Here is a 26,293-nt window from a genome sequence, read left to right on the forward strand (position 1 = left end):
CCCACCAATTTTGCACAGTAACTGCGACACTCAGATTTATTTAACAAAACACAGCATTTTCATAGTAAGTAGTAAACTTGCCAGTTTACTTTATCTTGAAAGCATAGCCCAAAGGAAGAAACAGTGCTTCACCAAAGCATTGACAAGTATGTAGTGCTGGCACTGATATACCAAATATTTATCAAATCTAAGTCGAAAGCTCTTCCCTTGGTCACACGGGACACTAAGCAAGAACTTTGCTGGAAGTTTGATAGGTTTACAAGTTACAGTCTAAATTCCCCTTTGAGTTTTACCATTAAACTAAAAGACAAGCTTTATCTAAAAGTAAATTATTACTTACCTAGTTGGAAGATAAAGCCCTGTACTAAAGCTGCCAAATATCTGGACCTGAAAAAAAAATGAAATCACTTGTTATGAATGCTCACTTTTAAGATTTGTTAAGATTTTCTGGACCTGTTAAGGATACAGCCTGGTGAAAAAAGTTATAGGGCTTACATGTCAGTATACAGACTTTGCTGTATACTGTTAAGCTTGTACAAATATACTTTCTCTTATAGATTCAACTTCACGGGAAATTGTATTTTTACAACGTGAAATGACTACCAAGCCTGAAAGCCAGACAGCATAAACTTTTGAAAAGTCCTTTTACCTATTTATTTCGTTCTATGGAAGTATAAGCTGTTATAAATTTCCTTCCTCTGCCCTCTTTCCTCATAGGGCAACTTTACTAATTTTGTTTGTTTAAAGGAAAGTATTTTTTTTTTTCCCCAATTCTTATGTTTAACAAGTGCAACTAAATTTTCAATTCATAAGAGACGTTAAGTACTCCAGATTTTACTGTAAGGATGACTGAAATTGTAGTAGATGTTTGGGGGAGAGAGGCACACGCAGAGAGATTATCCTGAAGAGACATTCATAGTCCAGATCAGATACTTTCACTATACTTCCACCCTAGAAAATTGAGATTTTCTTCTCTCTCATTTACAGCACAATTTGCAAGTTTACTTTGAAGCGACCCATAAAAAGGCTGGGCCATTTCAGTGACTATTACCGTTCCCACGGTCTAGAAAAATCTTATTGCTAAGAAAAATTGTAGGTGAAGATGAAGATAGGCTTTACAGCGTATTTAGCTCAACACCGTGCCCATAACCTTCAATTTTGGTCATTAAATGCTATGAAACCACAACGGTCTGAAATTTTGTTATGCTTGTTAATAACTACTCTGCTATCTGCAATCAGAAGGGTAATGAGATATGAGCAGGGTAATAGAGATATGGTTCGCAGTAAGTTCCTTTTGGATGTTTTTTTGTTTGGAGGAAGTTTGTTCTTTATATAATAAACAGTTTGAAAACAAAACAATTTTGGCTAAAAGATACCTCAGAAAGTAAAAGTCCAATCTTCCCACTAAAGCTGAACTGAAGTAATTCAAAAAATGTCAGATTTGTGAAGTATACAAAAAAGGAAGTTTAGTTTTGAAACTGTTCTTTTATGAAATATTTGTATTTACAAATATCCACATAGTCAGGATCCACTGTAGAAGTGGATACATCGTCAGGCTTATTTTGATATTCAATAAGCTTTTACTTTAAGAAATTAAAAAATATATATACTAGTGTATATATAAGTATATATGTATATATATGTATATAGTATATATGTGTATATATGTATATAAGTAGCCTTCACTAGCCTGATATCTAGGTTTTACGTTTCCTCCACTTTTTAAAATAAAATTCTGAAAAGCTGTGATATTTATTCAAGTCAATCACCTTAAAACTTACCTGTTCACTTCTTAAAAACAAAAGATAACTTCATGAATTGAGCTCTACAATCTACTGGAGAAGCAAATCAGTACTTGAGTTACACTCACATCAGCTGTAGGCCAAAGATCTTTGATGACCGTTTCTATTCTTTTCACCACTTCTCTTCTCATAGCTGCTTCTTCTGGACGAGGGGACATGAAGTCATAGAAATCAATTATTTCTTCGTGTAGTCTAAAAGAGAAAGAACCTTCAATTATTTTTTTGATGATTTAACTATTACAATAATGTCACACACACCCTAAATAAGGCCATAGGTTTTGTTTAATATCATTTAACCAAATCCAACAGTACTTTCAAGAGAGAGGTGAGCACCACAGAAGTTAGATTTTGGGAGGTAAAGCCAGACAGCTTGAGGTCTAGGATCGGCAGAGAGGCAAGGGCCTCAAGATGTATTCATACTTAATTTCCACGGCAGCACCTCACAGTAATCTCAGCAATGCCTACACATCAGCTCTCACCACATTACCTAACTGCCTAAAGATGTCAAATAACAGGACACAAACACTGGTAGACATTTGCTAACCTTCCTACATGCTCAAAAGGGAAGTTACAGGCCACTGACATTGAGTTTTTGCAGAGGGCTATAAGAGGGCCATATGACTATTCCTTGATGCAAAAACATACACTTGCACAAATAGGGATTTCCTTAACAATTCAAGTCCTTTACAAGCCATCTATTCATACAGGAAATGACCTTTCAACTGAACTACTCAAAGTAAGGAGTGTAACATTTTCTCCAGTGTAAAATACATTAATACCAGCACTAGGTGAGGAGTTCTCACACAGCATCTTTCTGTACCTGTTAAGTGCCTCCGTTTCCCATTTTCCTGATACTACAGGGTACTCACTGACAAACATGAATGAAGATGAATTTAAGTTTTCAGGTGAACATAAATGCTTGTTTACAATGGAAAAGCACCAAGCCATGCCAGGCAAAAAATATGATTTCTTGAAACAGGACAATAGCTGCTGCTGTGATATTTTAGCAAAGATCTTTTTGGTGTTGATATATACTCAATAAACTTAGCCTTCCAAAACAAAAATTGTTTAAGTCTAATAGAACTCTAAACTACTTTTATATTTTCCTGAGACTGTTTTGCAACAGATTTTACTAGAGAATTCCTTCCCTATCAGATATCCTTCAACAGATCATATTCAGAAGGCACTGCCCACTTCTTAAGTGTCAAGATTCCTTTCTATACACAAAGATTTCAGCAGCAAAACATAAAGACACTACTTTTAGAGAGTATATATTTAGAATTACCATGTGCCTTTCCTTTTATCTTAAGCTGTTGATCCACAGTTGAACACTTAACTACACTGCAGGCAGACCAAACTTTTCAATTTGTTGATGGAGGTACTTGACTTCACAACTTCAGAGCAAGATAGGAGGTACAAACCAACATGCCCCTATCTTATTTTGTTTGTTTCTAGAAAGTTTCTAGAAAGCACGAATTTTTTCCCCCTCTCCAAGGTTAAAAAAAAGGAAATTGATGAATACATGAAACAGCAACGAAACCCAACTAAAGACTTCCCATTGTCCTGTTCATAAAAATCAGCAGTAGGCAGATACAGGGTGAAAGCAAGAGAAGACAAAGCAGTTATCCAACTCCCTTGCAGCAATTCTTCCAAGTCTACAGTAATTCTGACATACTTTTGGGGCGGATACCAAACATGTGTATTAGCTCAAAAGACTTTTCTTCCACTAATTTTTCCACATCTTTTTACTCTATTTATGCTTTTGTCATTCATTACATTCTATGACAACTTAAATATGCATCAGAGTAAAGAAGTGTTTTATTTTAAACTCCTTCCCGTGAATGAGTCTACTTGATGCTCTTTTTCTAGGAAAAAAAATAATTTCTGGCAGCTCATCTCCAAACATTGTTTTGCAGACTCTGCATTTACATTCACCCGTCTCTTTTTCACCAGTTTATTTCCCCCTCAAGCTAACCACCCTCATCTGCTCCTCTCCCCTGACACAGGAGCAGGTCCAAAGTTTCATCAGTGCTGACTTTCTTCAGCTTGTTTTCAGTTGCACCACGCTTTTGGCAGGTGACCAGAAAGGCACACAGTCAATATGTAATTACACCACTTAGCGCATGACACACCTGTTATTTATTTTTTATTGTTCATTCCTACTGCTACTAATTGCTATTTGAGGAGCCGAGCATACAGTACTCTTTAAAAGAAAGCATTTTGAAGGAGCATTGAGATGTTTTCTGAACAATTGCCACCGATTGCCCACCCACTTGGCATGTGCAGCCTGAGTTTTCTTCAGATTTTTGTCTCCATGTTTACTAGCATTTAATTTTATCTACAGCTTTGTAACCTACTGAATAATGAACTCCCATTACAACTGCCTGCAATCAGCTCTGGCTTTCTGTTTCTCTTGGTGTTCCGTCCTTTTCCCATTCACTTCTTCCCTCCAGGTATTTATGAATATATTGTGCAACTATGTCTTGAATAATTCCACTGGTACCTTTCCTTTATTACAATATAAATAATTTATTCTCTTTGTTACTTCTAAGCAGTTGGTAAACCCATAAGCACAGCAAGCCCATGACTTTTAAAAAAGCCTTCAGAAAAGAACCTCAAACATTCCTCCAAAAGAAAAAAATATCCTACAGATCTATGTTATCCCAATGACCACGTTAATAAGGGTTAGCAATGAATCCGTTAGGATATCAGCCAGGTTCAACCACTCCTGGACATCCAGGCATTCCTGCAAAAAGCTGTGTTTGCAGTTGCCATTCAGTGTTAGGAAAGAAGAGAAGGCAGAGCAAGCACACATGCACTCCCCCACTGCAGTGCCCCAGCGAGCCTCTGCTCAGACCAGGAAGCGTAGCAATCTTTAAGCATATTATGAACAACTCAACATTTCCTTCCCTGATCTACTTTTTAACAAGTCAGCTCCACATTTCCACTCTTGCCCTGCCAAGAAAGCACGTAACGCTTCAGTTTGCACAGGACAACACCACAGGAGTTAGATAATCAAAGCTGTTTGCAAGTTGAAACTACGTGCTGCGGTTTCATGGTGAAGTTCCTCTTGAATTCCTCAGCACATGCCATCAGACGTGGCTGTATACAAGTCACTGTCCTACAGATTTAAACATTCCTTATTGAAATTCAACATGACAATTCCTCAACAGTCAAAGTCAAAGAAAGTGCAGATGAGAACTTCAAGTCCTCCTCTGGCAAAAAATAAAAATAAAAAATAGCAATGCAATTAGATCATTCAGGTTTTAGTGCACGATCTCACTTCCCCTTGGTGCCCTTTCACATCTCTGATCCTGGTATGAGCCCTGGCCACTCCGGCAAGTTCCTTGCTTTTGATGCATAAGGCTTCCAGTTTGTAATGCACTTCACAAGACAGAAGATTTGAGAACTGATTTAACAGACTCATTTTGTTTACTCCCCCTTCTACTCTCCTTATTTCAACAGTTTCTATTTCTCAGAAAACATCATCAAAACTCTTTGGTAAGAATCAATGCTATCGTCAGAGTCAGCCCAAGACAGCACTTGATCTTAATGCAGCATTTTCAAGTATTTTAACCTCCTGGCTTCTTTCTAAAGAAGCTTCTCAAAATAAGTTTTTGTTTTGTTTTGTTTTTAAAACTGAGTATTATTACTGTTGATATTTTCTAAGCCTCTTTGCTCAGATGAGATTACTGGAATGCTAGTCACATAAAAAGTAACTCTGATATACGCAGCCAGATGCTGTATGCTGCTCAGGACTAATCCCAGAGTAACTTCTATATTAGCTGCAGGAATGATTTGGTGTCTAAAAACAGGCTACAACATGACATTCACCCAGCTAATATATGGATAGTTGCCAGTTAAGTATTTTGCCCATGTACCCTCTCTCTGATCTTCAGAAGTACTTGTCACCTTCTTGGTCAGGACTGCAACAGGATCTTCATCATTAAGAACAACCTCAATCTGCAGCACAGGAGGTACTAGCAAGCGAAAATAAGACTTTTAAAAAAAAATAGAGCTTCCTTTAACATATAGCACAAGCTTCTTAAACAACTTATGCTATAAGAGCATCCCACTACATATCTACTTTCTTGGTTTAAGACTCCTGCTATACTGCTTTCTTAAAGCTGGGCATTTTAATTGACTTTTTAAAAAGGCAGTTTCACTCTATTAAAATATTGGAAATTAGATTTGTTGGCGAAATGTAACTATACTGCTAATGGAGGGTGGAAGAGATTAGAATGCAGGGATGCAGAAGAAGGGCTATTTGCACTTAAAACACTATTAATCTTGCTAATTTTAACACCCTGGAGGAACCAACCATTCACTGATGCCATTACTGCTAAACACAGTAAACATCTGCTGCTTACAGGCTGAACTATGCAACACAAACACCTTTGTTTACCAAAAAATATCCCTTTTACTGTTTTAGGAAAAGCAGAGATACACTTCTGGGCTTCAGGTTAAAATAAGACCAAGGAGGTATGTGCTTAGTCTTTCACCATGTTTTTCTTTAAGGCAGGTTTCTAAGAGAGGAAATCATTTACTTTACTCATTACTTACTGTGTCTACAAGTACTATTTTATACTTAGCTCATTTGTTACCTCAAGGGCTGCCTTCAGTGTATTGACATGAAATTCTGAAACTGCATCAGCAAACTGGAAAGTGAATGAAAAGCAACAGAGCGTTTGTTCCCTCCAGTAAGCATACTGTTTGTCTTCAACATCGTGTCTGCGCTATTAAGCGCACAAATTTATTCTTGGGCAGAAACATGACTGCATCATTTACATGGAACTGGTATTATTTTTTAAAATATATTCATTACTACATGAATATTTTTCTAATTAAGAACACATCAGCCAAGTATCCCTGTAAACGAATGGACACCTCAGTTACAACATATGTTTAATACCAGCACAGAGCAGGAAAGGCAGTATTTCAAGAGCTTTGTTGAAATAAAGGTTACAAACAACAAGCTAAGTTTTCAGTGAAGTATGAACTCTGAAACGTGTCTGAAGACTTGGCTGTCTCAAGCTTAAATGGTAAAGCCCCAGCAGTCACTGTGTGCATTTCTCAAGTCCGTTGAAATATTTTACCTTCACCTACAACTACTGCAAAGCACAATTGTATTATCAAGGAAATATAAGTGAAATCTCTAAGCTACAACTAAATGCATTCAATAGCTAACACCAGTATTACAGTCGAACTGAGGAACAGTTTAATATAACAAATGAACATGCACAATCGAAGCAATAGTATATTCCGAGATGTAGACTTTTACCAATATAATTTAAAATGAAGACATCTACAGAAGTAACAAAACAGGAACTATAACCCAGAAGAGGCCATTAGCTCCCAGCTCTTCTCCCCCTACCCGACTCGATACCCACCAGGCACCTGCACTTCTCTGTGCCGTTAGTGCTCAGGTAACAGCACACTGTGCCCTATGCAGCACTCTAAGGCTTGCAGATCAGAAAGAGCTATGAAAACGCAGCGCTGCGTTCATATATGATATTGCTGCAAACCAGTCTCACATTACACTGTAATTCAGACAGCGATTACTTTTATCACTGTAATTGCATGGAAGGCAGCAAACTCTGGACAGCAGAGGTAAAATCTCAGCCTAACAGAAATTCAGGGAGAACGGAAGAAAAGAACTTCTGTTCTCATCCACAAAACACAGAGGGTAGTCTTTTAAGATCTATTGTACCTTTTCCACAAGTGATCTCATTTCCCCTGTAAACTTTCTTTGCCCCAAGTCAGATCCAGTCCTAATTTCAGACCAAGTTTGTGGTCAACTGAATTTTACACCTTAGGAGCACACATGAAACTAAATTCCCTTTCCACCGCAAATGGACCAGTTTATGCTGCAAGTTTCCAGACTTAAGAGAATTTGTTTGTATTTTGGAAGAGAAAACCAATCAAAACTAATCTGCTTTTCAAAGTCTATCAATCTAATAAAACCCAACCAATTAGCTTCTTAATGACCTTGAAAAATCTGCATTATACTAAAATCCAGAAAAGAAACTGATATATTAGTATTATCTCCAAGCTGATACATGACAAAACAGATCTGCTATGCAAGCTTCTGAACAGCTGTACATGGCTCCTGACAGGCTGCTCGTCTTTGCCACAACACCAAGAAAACATCACATTATTATTTTGTTGCATCAATGAAGGAGCATACCATATGTTAAACCTTGGAACTGGATCAGCAAGCTCACTATGCCAATAAATAGAACCGCTAAACACTGAAATTCCTGTCTTAATACTATTCTTTTCCAAATGCCCAAAGATAGCAAGCGATTAACATCCCAGACAAGTCAGAAAGGTTGCAACGACAGAAACATCAGTGATAGAAACTATGCCCATGCAGCAGCTATGCATCGCATCACAGTAGCCACTGCAACTTTTCAGAGACACGATAACTTAGTCTTGAGTACCAAGCACACAGCTGAACCCAAAAAGCATCAATCTGAACAGCAACAGCAGCAAACCCTACACATCGAGTCTCTCTGCAGGGCAACAAAAGGATTTGGGGGTTTAAGTATTGCTGCAGTTCACTACATAAAAGAGGAAGCTTCTTAATTTAAGAATTTTAACCAAAAGACGGTGTGTTTAAGAGAATATCGAAGATATCATACCAGTTGCTCAGCAAAAGTATGCATCACTAATCAGATTTTAGGGAAAAAAGATCTTCCGCTACCTTGTCATAGGATTACATCAGAAGATGTCTTCAAAAACCCAAAGTCATGTGCAAAGCAGGAAAAGAGTATTTGGAAGATTAAGGATATTAAAAAGGATCGTGAGGAAAAACATAACAAGATACAAACCTAAGCTTAGGAAAGGATAAATTAGCTCACGAGCCAAAAAAAAATGCTTCAAGTGAATTAATTGATCAGAACAGAGAAGGTTAAATGATCACAATGCAAGACAAGCTAACTTTTTTTCTCTCCCTCAGAGAGGTTTCCCTAATCCCTACTTTACAGCAAGCTTGCCCCAAATTGACGTCTTAGATGGAAATACTTCACAGCAAAATCTATTCCTGGCAATTTGGCATTCACCAAAAGCAACTTTCAGTTCTGCATTTGTATCACAGGAACATTAAGAAACAATCTTTTTTTTAAATTAAAACAATTAGTTTTGACATTCACTATAGTCCAACTAGTCAAAGATAAAATCAGTGCAACCTATGAACAGTTACGGCTATGTCCAGATGTAAGCACAGCTTTCTCATATGGAAGCAGTGTCTCTTAAAGAAAACCATGGGGAATTACTCGCCAAAATCAGTGAACCACAAAGGAAATCCTATTATCTACTTTCCAGCATCTGATAAATCCACATCCTTACAAAAACTTACGAAGGAAGTAAGCTGACACAAAATGGAAGTGAAGACCTTCTAGTAGAGAAAGAACTGTTTTTAAATGGAAAACAAGCTGCTGAAACTTAGTTTTTCTATTGAAGGAAGGTCACAAGCGAAGTCCCAAAGAGTCCTGTACTATTCAACATCCTCTGAGCGATCTGGAAAATGGACAAATAGTAAAGCAGAAAAATCTGAGGCAGCAAGGTTATCAGGAACAAGCCAGCTGAAGAACTGCAGGTGGACATTAAAAGACTGCACAATGAATAATTACCAGGCAGAATTTGAGATAAGAGTCTTCTCATAATCATCTTTGTTGTGCTTTATACTTAGCCTGTCTCTACAAGGATACAACGAGGGGCTCTGCACTGACTGTCAATACTGAGAATCAAGATCCAGAAGAACTCTGCAGAAGTCTGTTTAATACCCAGTAACCAAAAAGAACAGGCAAGTCCAGTGCTGGAAAACAGAGAACAAGGTAGGAAGCCCCAGGATGCAGGAATACAGTGACACTATTGCACGCAGGCCTGGTTTGTCCAAGTTCCAGAGATAGAGCAGAACCGTCAAGCATGCAGAGACGATAAACATTTAGAGGCAGGGAACAACTTCAGCAGAAGCGATTAAATAGAGTGAAAGAAAAGTTTTATCAAGCCAGATACAAAAGGCACACATTGCCTGGATAATACAGTCATGGCTGGCAGCAATTACAACTCTAGTGATAGACTCGGGACAAAAAATAACGGTTCTTTACACAATGCATAACTTATCTGAGGAACACCATGCCACGGGACACTGTTCATCCCAGAAGCTCGATTCATTTTGAGCAGGTACAAATTCATACATTAAATCCACAATAAGCATGATGCACTGTCTGTAGCCCTATCGGTCCAAGAGCCACAGATCACTGAAATAAGGGCTTTCTCCAGAAAATATCCCCACAGGCCCATGTTGATAGGTTCTTCTCCCAGCATTTGGCATTGACCTCCAATGCTCTCACCTAGTACAGCTGTTTATACCCTTAATGCTGGTTACCTTGACTGCCAAAAACCTAGTAACTGTGAAAATCACCATGAGGCTGACACCAAGATTAAACAGCTCCAAGCATGTCTTACTTTCCTTTACACAAACACAAGCATCTCTTAAGCAAACTCACCTCCCGTTACACCACTGTAGAGCATCCCTTCTGATCTTTATCTCCACTACGTTCTGCCTCAAGTCTACTGCTGCCATAATTTGCTTCTCATTCCATTACCGAAAGCAGCAGTCTAACGACGCTAGGCATCCACTCTGCAAGGAAAGCTTTTTGAGTTTCACTGACTTAGCTTAGTTGTCTACAAAAAGAGACCTGCGCGCTTTGACAATCCATCCAGCAGCTACCCTTGAACTCTGCTGCGTACCATCCTCCAGGCCTGGAAACAGTAATTCCACTTCCTGGTGCTTTCCCAAGTCCCTCTCCACACATTTAGGACTAACAGGCAGCTACTCTGCCCTTCCCATGCATATTACAGTACATACTGCCTCATTCTGCCCTGCTCCTGAAGCCAGGTGGAACCAGAATCTATTGTACATCGCCAGCACTGCCTGCCTCTTCTATGGAGACCTTCACTGCAGGTGCCCACCTACAGCCGTGGGTAACCGACACCAGAGCTTTAACGGGAGCGTTTAACAGGCCACCGCATTGATTCCTTATTAGAAGGCACAATATACAAGACAGCACTCTTAAGTATAAGGAAAAGTGAGAATACCACGTCTGGGAAACCCATAAGGCCCTTACAAATGCTGGATGCGCCAGTGCAGACAGCAAAAGCTTCAGTTTCCAAAGTTTACATTTCGTTAGCTCAGCCAAAATACAAGAGAACATACATTTGCAAAAGAGGCTGTCCATATGGCATCCCTACACATTAACTTGCAGCGTCCAGCTCTAACAGCAGCAAAGTAAAAGGCAAGAATTGACAAACACAGAATTGGAGCCCTGCTACGTCCTGAAAAAAGCATTTTCAATAGTCGATCTGCACAGCACAAAATCCAGCTGGATTTCTCTTGGTCAAGTTCGGCAACAGATCATAAAAGCAAAATAAGCAAGAAAATCAGAAATGCTTCCGCAGAGGTGAAGAACAACAAAACCTAATATAGGCTTAATATACAATAAGAACACCACATCCCAGTAGCTACAGACATGAATTTCAGGACATCACTTTTGGCAGACGGTATCCTTCAGCTGCTGAACAGGGAAACAAGTGGTCTGGGGAAGCATCATCACGGCCTTACTCTGCTCATAAGAACCGCTTCTGCCACCAGCCTCTGCCAGCCTGCATCCTCCTTCAGGCAGATCACACGTGGAGGTGCCTGCGCTCGTGTGCTCCGACAGAACAGTTGTGCCTCTCTCTAACGAGACAAAGACAACTGGTATGGGGGTGAAGTGGATGCAGTTTTGCGAGCTGCCAGCTGCTATGCACGGCTATTAACGCAGGCAGAGCACCATTTCAACGCATCATCGGGCTTCTGGTACCCACGCTGGCCCTCAACAAGCCAGGCCTGTTGTTTCTGCACAGCACTGCAGCGTACCAAGAAGACATGCCAGGTATTTCAGCACTAATCTCATTCAACGTCTACAATTAATCTGAGTATTTTGAACTGAGTTTTAAGCAGAACAGGCTTATACAGTTAAATATGTCAATTCTTTATTCACCTGCTTCGTTTCATATTAAAAAGAATTAAATCAGCTATGATTTTATACTACTCATAAGCCATTAGCTACATCTTAAGAGAAATTGCCATATTCCTGTTTACACCAGCAATGCAAACTTAGCAGCAGAGTCCTTAAGAAGTTCACGATAGCTTAGTTTCACATTCTGAAATAAACTTTCAGCACTTTGAAGCTCTCTGAATGCTAAGATTATTCAAATATGTTTTAAATACATACTTTATAGAAACAGAAGCTATTAATTGGATGTACAAAGAAAGCCGACTAAGACTGTAGGTCTAATTTAAAGCCACTTAAGAGGTACTTCAAACTAGCAAGGACTCGCTCGCTGTTCTGAACAGTCACAAAAGTTTGAGCTAACCTAGTCACGTAACAGGACACTTATCTGCTTACATCTGAAATCAATCATTTCATCCTCCCTTCTCTGCTGCGCTCCTAATCTAAACCCAGGCACTCAGGAATTTACACTGGTGCTAAAGTAATCACTCCACTGAAGCAGTGCAACAAATAAAGTTCATTCTTCTCACCATCTTCCAAACATCTGGGAAGAGATATACAGGTCAACCTAGGGCACGCTAAAGCACAGCTTTAGGATGAAATCTAATCAAGCACTGCTAATCTCACACTTTTGTTTCACGAGAGAGACTGTTTCCTTTACAGCACAACCATTGGCATGCTACTGTCACAAGGTGGTGAAAGCAATAGATACGAGTCCTCTAGAGAAAAAGGAATACTGTACATAAAATACAGCAAAGCAGAGCCTTTACAGCATGCAGCATTGCCGGAAGTCACTACGCTTACCATCACTGAGCCTCGGAATATGATCCCTTTGAAAAAAAAGGCGATGCCATGAACTGCGACAAACCACCTCCAGCTCTGAAGGAGAAACTGGAGAAAGCACAACACTGCTTCAAAGCACACGGGTATCTCACCAGAAGCCCTACTGCATATCCTGGAAGAGTGCAAGCAGGACCCACCCATTCCCTGCCTCTTACCAAAAGAGACTACAGAACACCACGAGCAACTGCTTATTTTTTTCTACAACACTTAAATGACTTTCTGTGAAGAACAATATACACAGCAAGCTATGATCTACAATATTACCAGGTAACATTCATGCCTATAAGCAGTGTAACAGCACCTATGATCAAGTCCTTCTTCCTCCTACCTATGCCCAAAGCAGCCTGCAACTGAAGATTGCAGGGATGCCTTTTTGCCTAGACAGTTGCACACACCAGTTGGACACGCTGAACGTACTCTGCCAACAGACCACCACAGTCACAGAAGTGTTGTCAGCCCAGCTCTGAAGCATCTGCAAGTAATGCTGGGCAACAAATAAGGAAAAATGATCCAGAAGCAACTGCTGTAAAGATCTGTTCCCACACCAATCTTCTCAGAGCATTATTATTTGAACAGCCAAACTATATTTGAACATACACTCCACCTGCCTGGCTTTCGAAAAGTGAAATTAAACCCACCAGCAGCCAGGAATTACTGCAGAAAATAGACACCTAAAGCCACTCCATCAGTGAAAATATGTTTGTATTATTTCTATCATGAGTACTTCATGAAAAAAATTTCAACACCAGAAAACTGCTCCAGAACACACCCTCAAGATTCCAAGAGTCCAAGATTCACCCTCAGTAACAGAACTGAAAGTTTAAGGCAGGAACTGTTTCTTAGATAAGCCTGTCATCTCAGTTTCCTTGCTGTCCTCCAGGACTAGTTCCTTGTTACTCTGTGAACACCTATGACATCCAAACAGCTTTGTGAAGCGTAATGATTTGACAAATTTATAGTGAGACAATCTAGAACCACAGGATCACACACTGTAGTTATCTGCCCTAGTGACCCTGTCCTAGCATCAGGTCCCAGTGCAATAGCACAGATTCTGGACGGAAGATCAGGAAACAGCTTCTACTTTAAAAAGCTTCTTAGCCAACAACTTGGCATCAACTCCTCAGCAGAAGTGCAACCTGTATTATGCAACTAAATAGTGCAAATGAAGCTTGGCTAAACAACTTTATTGTACGTGGATTCTCTACAAACTTATACTAGAAAACTGGCATAACTTTTATTAAGGGAAACCCAGCAGGAAAAAAAAAAGGCAGAAGACAAAAGACAAGAAGGGTATGCGGGTAGCAAAGGTGATGCCGCCTAGTAGCCAGAGAACAGAACTTGCAGCGTCCAGATTTGACTCCCAGCTTCACCACTGCCCTGCTTGACGACCTCAGGCAACTCTGCCATCTGTCTGCCTGTAGCCCTGCCTCAGTGGCACTGACTTGTCTTACACTGATTAAGATGTCAAGCAAGCGCTCTACTGCGTATCTGTGGGAATAAAGCAAAGAAACTCAGACTGTTTTTGAGATGCTATTAGAATTTTAAACACGCATCTGAGCTTCCTGCCAGCAATTTTCATTTACAGCGTCACTTTGGGAATAAAAAGAGTAGTCAAATCTTGACCTCCACGAGGAGAGGCTACAGTTTGCAAAAACAGAACTCTAAAAACATGTTTTAATACTTCTGAATAACTTCAGCGCACCCAATGCCTGACCGTACCGCACAAAAGAGAAAAGAAAGACTCTGTTCTTCGGTCAAATCGCTCAACTTCTCCAGCTCTGGAAGTGCACCCTGTTATCTATTTCCTTCCACAGATATGCAGAGCCTTTACTCCCACTTGCATCCAAGAGCTTTGGATTTTAGTAGTTCCAAGAAAATATTTTTGAAATGACATCAGAAATCTTCTACAGTCCATCAGTGCAGCTAGCACTTTTTCTGTGAATAAGATAACCTTAAAATTAGAAAGCAATGTTATCCCTTGACTGAGTGAAATCTGACAGCTGAAAGACAAGTCTCGCGGAGCGCCCCAGAGGTGCCTTCTTCAACCTCCAGTGCCTCCTAAATACTTCCACAGCAGACTGAATAAACCCCCCAACTGTCCATTTATATGGGAAAGTGATGGTCATGGAAGAGGATAACCTTTTTATAAAGTGTTCTCACTCTTCAGGAAAGGAAGATTTCAGTTTAGACGCTGGCTGGCTGGGTCTACTTTAGAGGCAGCACACGCTTCCTTCAAAAATGTTACAAGACCACGCTGAATTTTGCATTTATTTCATCCAGAGCTGGGCACTTCCCTTACAATGGATGCCCTTAACACTTTTCCCAAGCTGCCAATCTGTTCCAGCCTGAGCAGAGGCTTTTAAAAATTGCTGCAGAGGCTTCCTTCGAGGTCCTGTGAACTGACTGCTGCCTTCCCCTTCTCCCTTTTAAGCTGAATCAACCCCTAAGAGCTCTGAAAAGCTTCCCCTGCCCATCCACGCTTGAATTTTTGCGGGAGGCACTCAACAGCCGCCTGGCACCTTCACTTCTGAACTTGCCCCAAGGCAAGGCCTAACCCGCCGTGCCTGCGCTCCCAGCATCACCGCTCCAGCCAGGGGCCACCCAGAGGCGATTTAAGCAAGGAGCCCGTTTCGTGTCCCCCCCCGGTGCCACAAAACCGGCCCCAGAGGAGGCCGTGCCGCCGCCGCCCCCCCTCCCCGAAGGGCTGCTCACCCCTGCACGCCCGGGCTGTACTTCCTCGTCTTCCAGGGCGTGCCGGGGCTCTGCAGCGCCGGCTGAGGCGGCTGCCGCTGCAGGTGCGGGGAGGTGTTGGCGGCGACGCCCCGGCTGCCGGAGAGCAGGTAATTCATGCCATAGGTGCTGGCTTTATTCTCCCGTTTCCTCCGGCCCGGGTGGTACTGGTGCTGCTGGGGGGAGGCCGGCGGCGGGTGGTGGGGCCCGCGGGCGAGGTGCGGGGGGGGAGGCGGGTGGTGCCCGTTCACACTGTTCGCTTTGTCGTTCTCGTGGAAGTTAAAAAACTCCCCGGGCCCGGCCCCGCTGCCCAGCAGCCCGGGAGGAGCCACGGCCGCCCGGGGGCCGCAGGAGGAAGAGGAGGAGCCGCCGCCTCCGCCGCAGGAGCCCGAGGAGGAGAAGCCGGGGCTCTCGGTGCCGGACTCCACCGACGAGCACGACGACGACGACGACGACACCGACGGCGACTTCTGCAGCCGCCGCCCTCCCTCCCCGCCGCCACCGTTGGCGGGGCCGGCGGCGGGGGGGGGCGCGGGGGGGGCGGCGGCGGGCAGCAGCCCGGCCAGCAGGGCCGGCGGCGACGGCGAGGGCGAAGGCGGCGAGGACGAGGAGCAGCAGCCGGGGCCGGGCGCCCCGAGCCGGGCGCAGCCGTGGCCGCGGGGCGGAGGGGACGAGGCGGCGGTGGCGGCGTTAGCGGCGGCGGCCGGGTCCAGCGCCGGGGAGTTGAGGCAGAGGTAGTGCGGGAAGCCGGCGCCGCCGCCGCCGCGGCCCCCCACGCCCTGCGAGGTCTCCCAGATCTGCATCCAGAGCGCATTCGCGGGGCCTTTCTGCTCGGGCTGGATCCAGGCCACGCGGGGATCCATCCACGCTCCGCCCGCAGCTCAGCGCCGGGCCGCGCCCGCTGCCGGCAGCCGGGGCATGGGCACGGGGACGGGCAGGGGAAGGGGACGGGGACGGCCGGCCCGGCGCTGCCCGCAGCGCTCCCCTCGCCGAGCCAATGTGGCGGCCCCCGAGGCAGAGCCAGGCGCCGCGCCGCGCATGCGCCGCCCCGTTTAAACCGGCACCCCCCTTCCCTTCCCCTTGGCCCCGCCGCCCCGGCAACCGCGCGTGCGCGCTGCCGGCCCCGACGGGGAGGGGGGCGCGGAAAGGACGTTGCGATGGCTTAGCCCCCTCCCGACGGGCGCGGCGCGCATGCGCGGCCGGGAAGGGGCTTCGGAAGGGTTCGGAAAAGATCGGGAGGGGAGGGGGGGTGATCCCGAGCCTGCCGCGCCTGCGCAGAGCGGCGCTGCTCCGCGCGGGGGGCGCAGTGCTGTGGGGGGCGTATGTAGCGTACAGTGCTTCAGGCAGCTCCGTTCCCTTAAACTTCAGGGAAAGAGGAACTACACGGAGCCTCCTTTTTATTTTATTTTTTATTGTTTGAAGTCAAACAGCAGGCCGTTCGTTTCTTTTTCTGTAGAAGCAGACCTGCCTTCAGGAATAACAGACACACCGCACATAAAAGTACACAGTAAACTAACCAAAGCCCAACCACATGAGAGAAACGTTGGTCTTGTCTCGCACAAAGCACCTTCACCACAGTTTCTGCCCAGTGAAACCTGAGTGCCCTTCCGACTTGGTTATCCAACCCGGGACACAGTTCTTCAGCTGCTCGAGCCCTTGGTTTTGCAGTTCATCTCCCCAAAGGATTTGGGATAACTTTGTGTTTAATTTAACTTGGAGACACGCAGACAGGGCTGTCACCTCTGTGCTAGTATGTGTGCCATGAGAAGTAAACCACAAAATTACACCCTCTCCTCTTTTATCCCCATATCCCCGAATACCTCGCATCCTTGTCCCCCAGATGGCCCAGATTTAGTAAGAGGACCTGGGGATCAGCGACATCTCCCCACACCTCAGCCTGTGGTTGCTTTGTAGATCACTCCGAAATACCATGAAGAACCAGGAGGCCCCAAAGCCCAGACCTGAACCCTTTTAGCCATGTACTGACTTGTCACACAGTAAGTAAAGATCACAACTTCAAGCTGCTGTGTTAAAAATCTTAATGAAGAAATATTGTTCAGTATTAAAAACAAACAACAACAAAACAACAACAAAAGAAGCACGGATCATGGAGGCAATTCCAAGCTCTGCCGTTTCATGATTTATTTTTATTTTATTTTATTTTATTTTATTTTATTTTATTTTATTTTATTTTATTTTATTTTATTTTATATTTTTATCTTTATTTTCTTCCCTGCCCTGCCGATATCCTTAAAACACAGCACCTGATTTCCCACCTTGCTAAAATTATCTCCACCTTCATTTTGAGGCAAAGCTGGTAGAGACCACTGGCTTGAAGAAGCAATAACTCAAAAGCAGCTTTTGACTGAGGAGAAACACATTATTCCAGGGACTCTCACCAGTCCCCGTACTGTTTTGGAAGGACCAGGCTGTTCCCTGAAGTACCTACCATCTTCTCAGAAGGGTTTGCTTCTCACTGGTTTTAACTGTGTTCCTCTGTTCAGAATTTCTGGTTGTATAATGGTGTTTTGTCAGTTCTTTCTATGCCAGCAAATGCCATGTGTAATAGTGGGCATGGGGTAGAAGTTTGGGGCACAATCTACCCAAAGTTTATAACCTGCTCCACATCTTAAGAATATGAAGAAGAAAGAAGTCTCCTCTGGTAAATCTGTAAGCAGTGGTTTATTAACACGCTAGTCCACTGATGTATCTCATGATGATTCTTTGAAGCTTGCAACAGGTCAGTGAAATATCTCTGCAGAGAAGGAGGAGACATTTACATGCTTTCTTTTGTAAGTCTGTAGTATGAAACAACAGCAGCCAATTGCTTCTTGTGTCACAAGGACAAGGAAAATTATCATCTTCTACCTACTCATCAGCTCTTACTTTTCTCTGTTTCTAGACTCTCCATTAAGAAATCTGAATTTTTGATTCAGTCGTTTAAAGTTATCTTGCATCCATAACAAAATCTCGCATATAACAGACAAAGCTCTCAGATAAATACAGTAACCTGTTATTAAGGCTGTAGGAATAAATTAATGTCTTGCTTTTTGTGTTCCTTCTGGTCAAAAAAGGGAGAGATATCGCATTCTTTTCCCATTTGGGGACACTGGGACATGATTTTGGAAACAAATGTAAGTGAATGCAATTGAGCAAGGTATTTCATGAATATAACTAAGTTGTTAATATCTAAATATTGCAAGGCAGTTGCAGTCTGGAAAACAATCTTCTTGTGATATTATGGCCTATAATAAATTTACTACTGCATATTAGCATACAATTTTTCTTTAATAATTTGACACTTTTCAGCCAAAGTAATTGTTCATGTTAAAATTCTGTTTAGAGAGATTCCATCAAAATCAGAGCTTGGAAGATAACTTTGTCGTGAATCCAGTGCTAGATATTACAGTTCAAGGTCCTCTTTTAGACCTGTGGAAGAAACGGTGTCACTCTAAAAGAATTTAAGAAATCTGTCGACTTACAAAATACCTGGAAGTCCGTGGCAAATGAGTAGGAAAGAAAAGAAGGGAAGGAAGTGGGGGGGAAAAAACACATACTAGTTAAGTGGTTGGATCAAAAAGATTTCAGAGACTATATGTAAAACAGGTAATCAAGGAAAGCATGTTTCACATCTTGTCTCCTTAAAATGAGACATTCCCTGTAAAGGCAGTGAGAATTTCCTTTGCAAGGACTGATTTTATAAAAAGCCTGGTTGATTTTAATTCAGTTGTCTTTTCCTGAATGAAAATATTCACTGAAGGTAAGACTCTCAGAAAGTATGAAAGTCAAATATAGTTTTGATTGTCAGAAAAATTTGTTCGCCTTTTTTTTTTTTTTTGAAAGAGCTTCCTTCCCACTGGTGAACTTGTGAGGACCTGGATAATGAGAAGATCCTAATCTGAGGAGGCGGAATGCCTTGCCTGCTGTGGGGAAACTGACATGCTTGATTCAGACTATTAATGGCATATTAAAATGCCTCATACCAGGATTGCCTGTCTTCATGCCAGTACCACAATGCTCCTGTATCTGCTCTTTTTAGTGACTTCTGTTTCTTTAAGGTAGTATTTGAAGGTAGTAGTCAAAGTGATACAAATAATGACTAAAACTGTGGTTTCACTACTTCTGAGGCCATTTAATTAATCTGTTATAAAGTGTTTTAATCTGGCTGCTTTTCACGGGAAACACAACCACACAGCTCCCTTCTGGATGAAGCTTATATTTCGGTTTCAACTTCAGCCAAATACATCTTTGATTTGGCAACAGCGACAGTGCTGCAGTCTTTGGTAACCTTGTGGTTGATGACTTTGATGTCCTGATGACCACAATTCCAATTCTGTGAATAGTTCATGTGATTTAGTAAATAATAGCAGCTGAGTTGACTACCTAAGTGGAATATACAAGGCAGTGTTGCCCAACGCTTGCTATTAATCTGTTTTTTAAACAAACACTCTGAACTCATTAATACAGAGATAAGTCGGTAATGTCTCATACCTTTAACATGGCTCAGTTGACACCCCTGGAAATGATGAGATGAAAATGCAACATACCCTCGTGATGCAACTTTAATTCCCTTCTCTGAAGTTGGCAATTGCCACAGGTGTGATTCTCTCAGGGCAATGCAGCGGTTGAGAGGTGACCAAGAGGTTCTCCGGCAGTTCATGCTCTCCAGCACTCCAGCACCGCTCCAGGATGTTGTGCCATATGACCTTCATTCTGGCCATCCATAGTCTCCGCAAGCCTCTTGACGCATCGCCTCCACCAGCTCTGCTCCTCTTCCATAGCGTTTGCAGTCCACAGAATGTATGGAGAAGACACAGGGACAGGCTCAGCAGTATTTCTGATCAGACCTGTATCTACTGAAGACAGGGATAGTAAAGAAAAGAGCAAACTATTTTTTGTAGCTGGATGGAAGCACGAGAGAAAGGTTGTCCAGCCAAGGAGGCGCACCTCTAACATTCGACCCTCAGAGTGCGCTATTCACCATGAGACAGGGGAGGAGGTAAAGGGGAGGTAGTTTCATTAGCTGCACTCCTGTCACTTTTTTTTTTTTCCAGTAAATACATTCCTGCACATGAGGGGGGCGATACAGTTTTCATCTCTCAAGCTGAGGGGATCAAATTGGGGAGGTGAATGTAAAGGCAGAACTGGAGTTTTTGGTTCTTACAAGGCATGACTTGGGGCATTCTCGCAATCTGTCCTCTGGAAACCAAGGCTTTTACGTTTTTCAAAATGGCCTCTTCTGTTTCCCATTAGAGAAGGTCTGGAACGCTGAACAGGCTAAAATCATGTCATCTTTTCCTCCTTAAATCTTCCACTTTGCTCAGTCCTTCTTCTCTTGGCTCAATGTCCATTTCTGATGAACGCTGAGCTTCGGCCAAGTTTAGGGTGTTGAGACATATTCAGCAGCGAATTAAACTGCAGAGGCTGAAACAGCTGTCAACCACGAGCCGTCTCTTCTTCCCACTCCATCTTCCCCCAGTCTTACAAAGGATGCCATCCCTGTGTCAGAGAAGCTGAACAGATGATAAATCAACTGCTGAACAGCTGCAGCTTCTAGCCAGGCATGTTCGTACGCATTGAAAGCCTCTTCTAGCTGCCTATATAAAATAGCTGGGTGGTAAATGGAGAAAGCGTGGGAGGCAGTTCACAAGTCACTCAATTACACGTGCAGTCAGGGTGGCAATTTGACAGAGAGAGGTTGCATGGACAGCCAGGTGTGATTCTTGCCCCACCACCAGTGTTTAATGCTGGATGTGTGTCAATGCTTCTTGCTGGAGCTCTCTGCCTTGGAGAGCTTTCATCATACGTACATCGTATAGATTTGCAGTACTACAGCAGAAGTGAGATAAATGTGTAACTGATATACCCACATTATATTTCCCTTAATATGTTTGGGGCTTTAATGGGGATTACTTTCAAAACATTGCTTTATTATGAAAATTTGTCTTGGTTTATTACACAGCAATTATTTTCTTAACACTATTATTTTTGTAATAGTTTTCTATGACAAAAACATTTAACTGTTCTGCTTTAAGGATGGTCAATGCAACTTTGTAAATTGTTCTTATGCTCTATTTCGTCTCTCTTCCTTGTGTAGAGGACAACTTCCTTTATTCAAAGCCTTATTTAGACATGGAAATTAAATTGTGGTAACAAGCACAGAGACCATTTTAAGAATATTTTTAGGTGTAAAAAAAAATCTGTGAGAGAGATCATAAACAAGGAATGTTTATGTTAAATATCTATAAAGCTCTTGGAAGTATTTTTCTAAGTGGAATCTGAATAGTTGTAAGAAATCAGGTGTTCTGCCTTCGTGTCCTGATAATGGAGAACCCTGCAGAGAGTTGCTTTTGTAAGAAGGATAACTTGCCATTAAAGGACAGGTTGACAGAACACTTTAAGGGGACTATTGGCAGTTCATGACAACGAATTCCTGGAACTGGTCACGATTCCTCTCTTACTCTTGTTTGCAGTCAAGGAGGTCCCAGGATCATCATTAAGTTGTCATTCTCTAGGTTGTTGTTTGGAAGACAGCTGAGGGCTGTGTGAATCCTGGTGAGTGCAAGGGATCCCAATTCAGAATGTGGCTGCACGTGCTCTGAAATGGAAGGAAAAAGCAGATCTGGCGAGACTTTCTGCTAGGAAAAGAATCTGTAAGTAATGCATTCCTCCGAGGAACAATATTACAATTAAAAAAAAAAAATGCTTACTTTCACATCTGTTCGTTTCGATATGTTTCTGCTGAGGAAAGATATTATTAACAAAAAAAAAAAAAAAGGCAGGAAAAGAAATTGCAAAGAGGTACTGGAAAATTTATGAGAGAGCTGATGTAAAATGTGCTTAGTGAGGATGTGTCCTTGAGCCCTCATCTGCCATGTTCACATGGCACCCAATAGTGCACCAGCTGCTTCAACACTAAACCTGGAGGAATCATTTATATGTAAGAGAATGAATATGGATAGAGTTAAAAAAAGTTACATTAGGTGTCAGCAAAGACTATCATGGTGAAAGAAGAAGCTCGGTCTTATTAGCTCCCAAGCTAGATCAAAGCCATATTTGATCTTGTACAGATTTCTACAAGCTAATTGATCTTGTGCGGACAGCTGCCTAATTATTTTTCTTTGGTTTATCCTGCCCACTAGACCTCATCTATAGGCAGCACATGCACATACCTACATATTTTTGTTCTGCACTCTGTTGCAATGCACTTCCCACCACCTGAGTATGTGTATGTCCTGCATCTCCACCTTCAAAGCTATTACCTTTCACTGTTCTTGGGCCACAACTAAATCACTTGGACATCTCAGGAAGGAGAGCTGTAGAAGAGAAACAGCTTGATACCTGTATGAAAGTGCTGACCTGAGCCATATGAACATTGGCCCATGGATAAGTGAGCAGAGAAGTACAGAAGATCAAAGGAGAGCAATTTTTTTGCCAGGGTTCTTAGATAACATTAATATGGAATAGGTGTAGGATAGATTAGGTGGGGACTGATGGGAAGGAATAACATGGTTGGTTTAGCAGGTCGTTTAGAATGAGGATAGGAACAAGGATGGGGAAAAGTGTTAGTCACTAAGAGAACATTTAGTCTGATGTGGAGGAAGGTGTGGACTAGGAAGGAGGAGAACAAAGGAGGTGAAGTGGTCAGATGGAGGTGTTGACCAGGGGGGCACAAAAACCCACAGCTCTGACTCATCTGTCAGTACACACCTTTGCCATTTCCTCTTTGAAGGAGCTAAAGTCAAGGCCAGGGATTGGCAGGACAGCACTCAGATGTCTCTCTCCCAAACGTTCTAGTAGCACTCCAGCTTTCTGGCACCAAAACCTCCTAGCTCAATAACAGAACCAGGTAGTCCCTTTACAGCTTCCTGTGCCTCCCTTGAGACACAGTAAACAGTCTCACCATCGTACTTTTCAGTGCATGGACAGACTGTGGCCAGCCATCAGCTAGGACTTTTCCAGGGCTTCTCCAGTTTGTCCGTACCATTTCATCTCAGGATCTTACACCCATGCAGAGGAACAGACGTGCCTTAGGGATCCTGAAGGCTGCAGATGAGCAAGACACCAGAACACCCCAAGGCCTCCTTATGTCAGCAGCGCCTCTGTCTCCTGTCTGTAGGTATCAGCAATGAACAGGATAGTTATCTGCAATGGCAATCTCCCCTCCACAGCCACATGAATTAAATTAAGGAGTGTGTTCACCAGTCAGTGTCCAATCTCAGCAAGCACCAGTTCCACAACAAGTCTATGACTCCGAGCTCCTGGACTGATGAGCACTGTATGGACAGGTAGTCATTTACTGTGCCGAGAGCAGAAAAGGCATGAGGAAGGGGGACTGAAATGTCAGCTGAGGATTTGTGGTTGCCTGTGATGACTGTGCTTAGGTTGAGCCGGGAGAATACCTCTTGTCACTTCAGGTAGGTCAGGGACCTACGCAAGGAGAGACTGCCATTCCTGCTGCCACAAGCCAAGGCGAAGCACCCTGTAACTTCATGAAGGGGCAGCTTCATTTATTCTCCATACTTCAAAAACACCATAGGCTTAAAGCATCCAGAAGGATGGAAACAGCCCCAGGTTCCTCCTGTGAGGTCACGAGGAGGCCTCAGAGATCAGTGATACTCTCTAAAACCTAGTGTCCAGCCAGTTCACTGATGTTTCCCAGACGAGTGAAAGGCCTGAGCATCCCTGATGTTCTCCCCAGCTGAGCGAAAGGTCTGACTGCCCTGCAGCCATGAGCCTGCCTTCAAACAGTCTGGTCTCCACTAGTACAACTCTTAAGTAGAAGTTGTCTATTTGTTTATCATGGCTGCTGCTGCATGAAGCTGCCAACGGGAAACTCTTTTCTGGCAGAAAATGGTGTGGTACTGACTGAAACCATGGAGCAGGTAAATCAGGCACTCATTCTGCTCTCAGAATTTGCTCAGCAGTCTTTTCCTTTTGGTGTGGTGGCAAGGTGCATGGAGTTTCTTCTCACATCTGGAAACAGCAAATTCATCTGGAGACAAGACACGTGTACTCAGTCATGGCTGTAGGGCTGGCTGGTGGAACCTGGAGAGCCTCTCTTCATCACCAGGCTGTAGCTGTTTTCTCATTCAGAGCTGCCTGGTGATACCCATGAAGTTGATTCCAGGTAGTTCTTCCTGAGATGGTGGTAGACAAGGTTCCTGATAAATATTTTTGTTAGACAGCAGCTGGGTGGACGTGCTCTCTTGGCCGTGGAGTCAGGTGACAGACATTAACACAGCGTAAACCCTGAGCTTCTGCGGATTGGGCAAAATTCTCAGAACTCAGTTAAGCCATGTGGCTGCCAGTGCTGAGCTGAGATCTGAGTCTTGCATGGTGGGAGAAAACACTGGAACAAAATGCATTGAATGAATAACTCTTGTGTGGTCTTTGACTCTTGTTTGCTCAGTTCATCTACCATGAATTAGGAGGAATTTAATCAGACTGGCCATGCAGGCAACACCACAGAATGATTCTGAGCATAAAGCCATTCTACTGCCCTTTCCAGCTGCACATGTGTAAATATCACTTACTGCTTGAAAAGTGCTTCTCTGACAACTTTTTTTGCCACTTTTTTAAACACTTATGTTCATTCCTTCCCTTTGTGATGGTCTAGGTCATGCTGTCCAGAGGCCATCCTTTCTGATATTAGTGTTCTTATGGGATGTTGTGTCAAGGACTCAGCCAATTCCTACATGATATAGTCATCTTCCTCTAGCTCCTTGCCTGTAAAGTTAGATCAGTCCCTCTCCACCTCCAATGGGATTGTCACCTGACATTGATCATCCTGTTCCTTAACTCACCTATGAGAACAATACATAGTACCAACCTATACCCCATACTACCTGTGGGGATGCTTCAAGAGTGCTATTGCAGAACTCCATGGCTGAGTCTTGGCCGTGAAGTGCAGACCACTTCAGAGTCATCCCTTGGATTGTATCTTCTAGGAGTGGAGAGAGCAAGAATGATGAAAGAATCTGTGTACAGCTGCTGTCCTGAGGAAGTGGAAGCTGCCTCTTTCATCTTTTGCCCTGTATTTCTTCCTTTCTACATCTCTGTGACAAGGGAAATCCTTCCCCTGTCCTGAGTGTAATGTGTTTCTTGTTCAGAACATGGTAATGGTGCATAATGCACACCCAGCCTGGTCATAAGAGTTCTGTTGTTTGGTGCTGGCCTGGAGATGATCTGTCGTTACCAGCAGTGGCTCTGGCACAGGGCTAGAGGACAGGGTGGAAGTGGTTTTCCAGGTACTTTGGCTATGTTTGTGCTGTCTATAGGATAGGCAGCTCTGCCTCAGCTTTCCACATAGCTGCTAAGAACAATTTATTGACGACATTTGTACAGTATGACGTTGTAGTTTGCTGTACCTGATTCAAACTTTCTCATTCATTTTGAACCTCTCATTTGGGCCACATGGAACCCAGCAAGAATTACGGGCAAAATGTTTTAATCTCACAGAAATTACTTCTTCAGTTACCTACAAGGAAGGAGAAATTATCTGTGATGTCTCAGGGCAGATCTCATCAGTCACCCAGGAAAGTTTCAAATCAGATCTGTTAGAACAAAATATTTACAGTATACATTAGGACAGATGAAACCTCTTCTAGATAAAGTAGAGCTCTGGCTGAGTGCCCAGCCTTGTTGCCAAACAGCTGGCCTTGCTGTTGGAGCAGAAAGTAAAAAATGTACATTTCCCTGGAGGAATCTGTATGAACGTTAAGAGAGGTTAGAGGCTTGTTCCCACAAACCAGTACTACCTGGAAACCTCACCGATATCCATTCCAAATGCTTGTTGGAGAGCCTTTAAGAAAACTGGTTTATTTAAAATCAAAGCCCATTCAAAGGCTGCCATTC

General features: G+C 43.0%; 1 protein-coding gene across 4 annotated transcripts in view; it reads right to left on the bottom strand.

The window, feature by feature from the left end:
• Positions 1-20,996, bottom strand: part of TENT4A (terminal nucleotidyltransferase 4A) — a 65,809-nt gene extending 44,813 nt beyond the window's left edge. For 2 of the 4 annotated variants that reach the window (XM_080578947.1, XM_080578944.1), the window contains exons 1-4: positions 19,928-20,995; positions 15,419-18,191; positions 1,871-1,994; positions 341-387 (exon numbers count right to left, since the gene is read on the bottom strand). In XM_080578947.1, the coding sequence (XP_080435073.1) occupies positions 341-387; positions 1,871-1,994; positions 15,419-16,299 (1,052 nt within the window). In that variant the 5' untranslated portion in view covers positions 16,300-18,191; positions 19,928-20,995. Of the gene's footprint in view, positions 1-340; positions 388-1,870; positions 1,995-15,418; positions 18,192-19,927 lie in introns of all 4 variants that reach the window. The other 2 variants (XM_080578945.1, XM_080578946.1) reach the window with 2 other exon arrangements.
• Positions 20,997-26,293: the final 5,297 nt, after the last annotated feature.

This window comes from Anser brachyrhynchus (assembly GCF_964034855.1).
Source record: "Anser brachyrhynchus genome assembly, chromosome: 2".
Taxonomy (NCBI): domain Eukaryota; kingdom Metazoa; phylum Chordata; class Aves; order Anseriformes; family Anatidae; genus Anser; species Anser brachyrhynchus.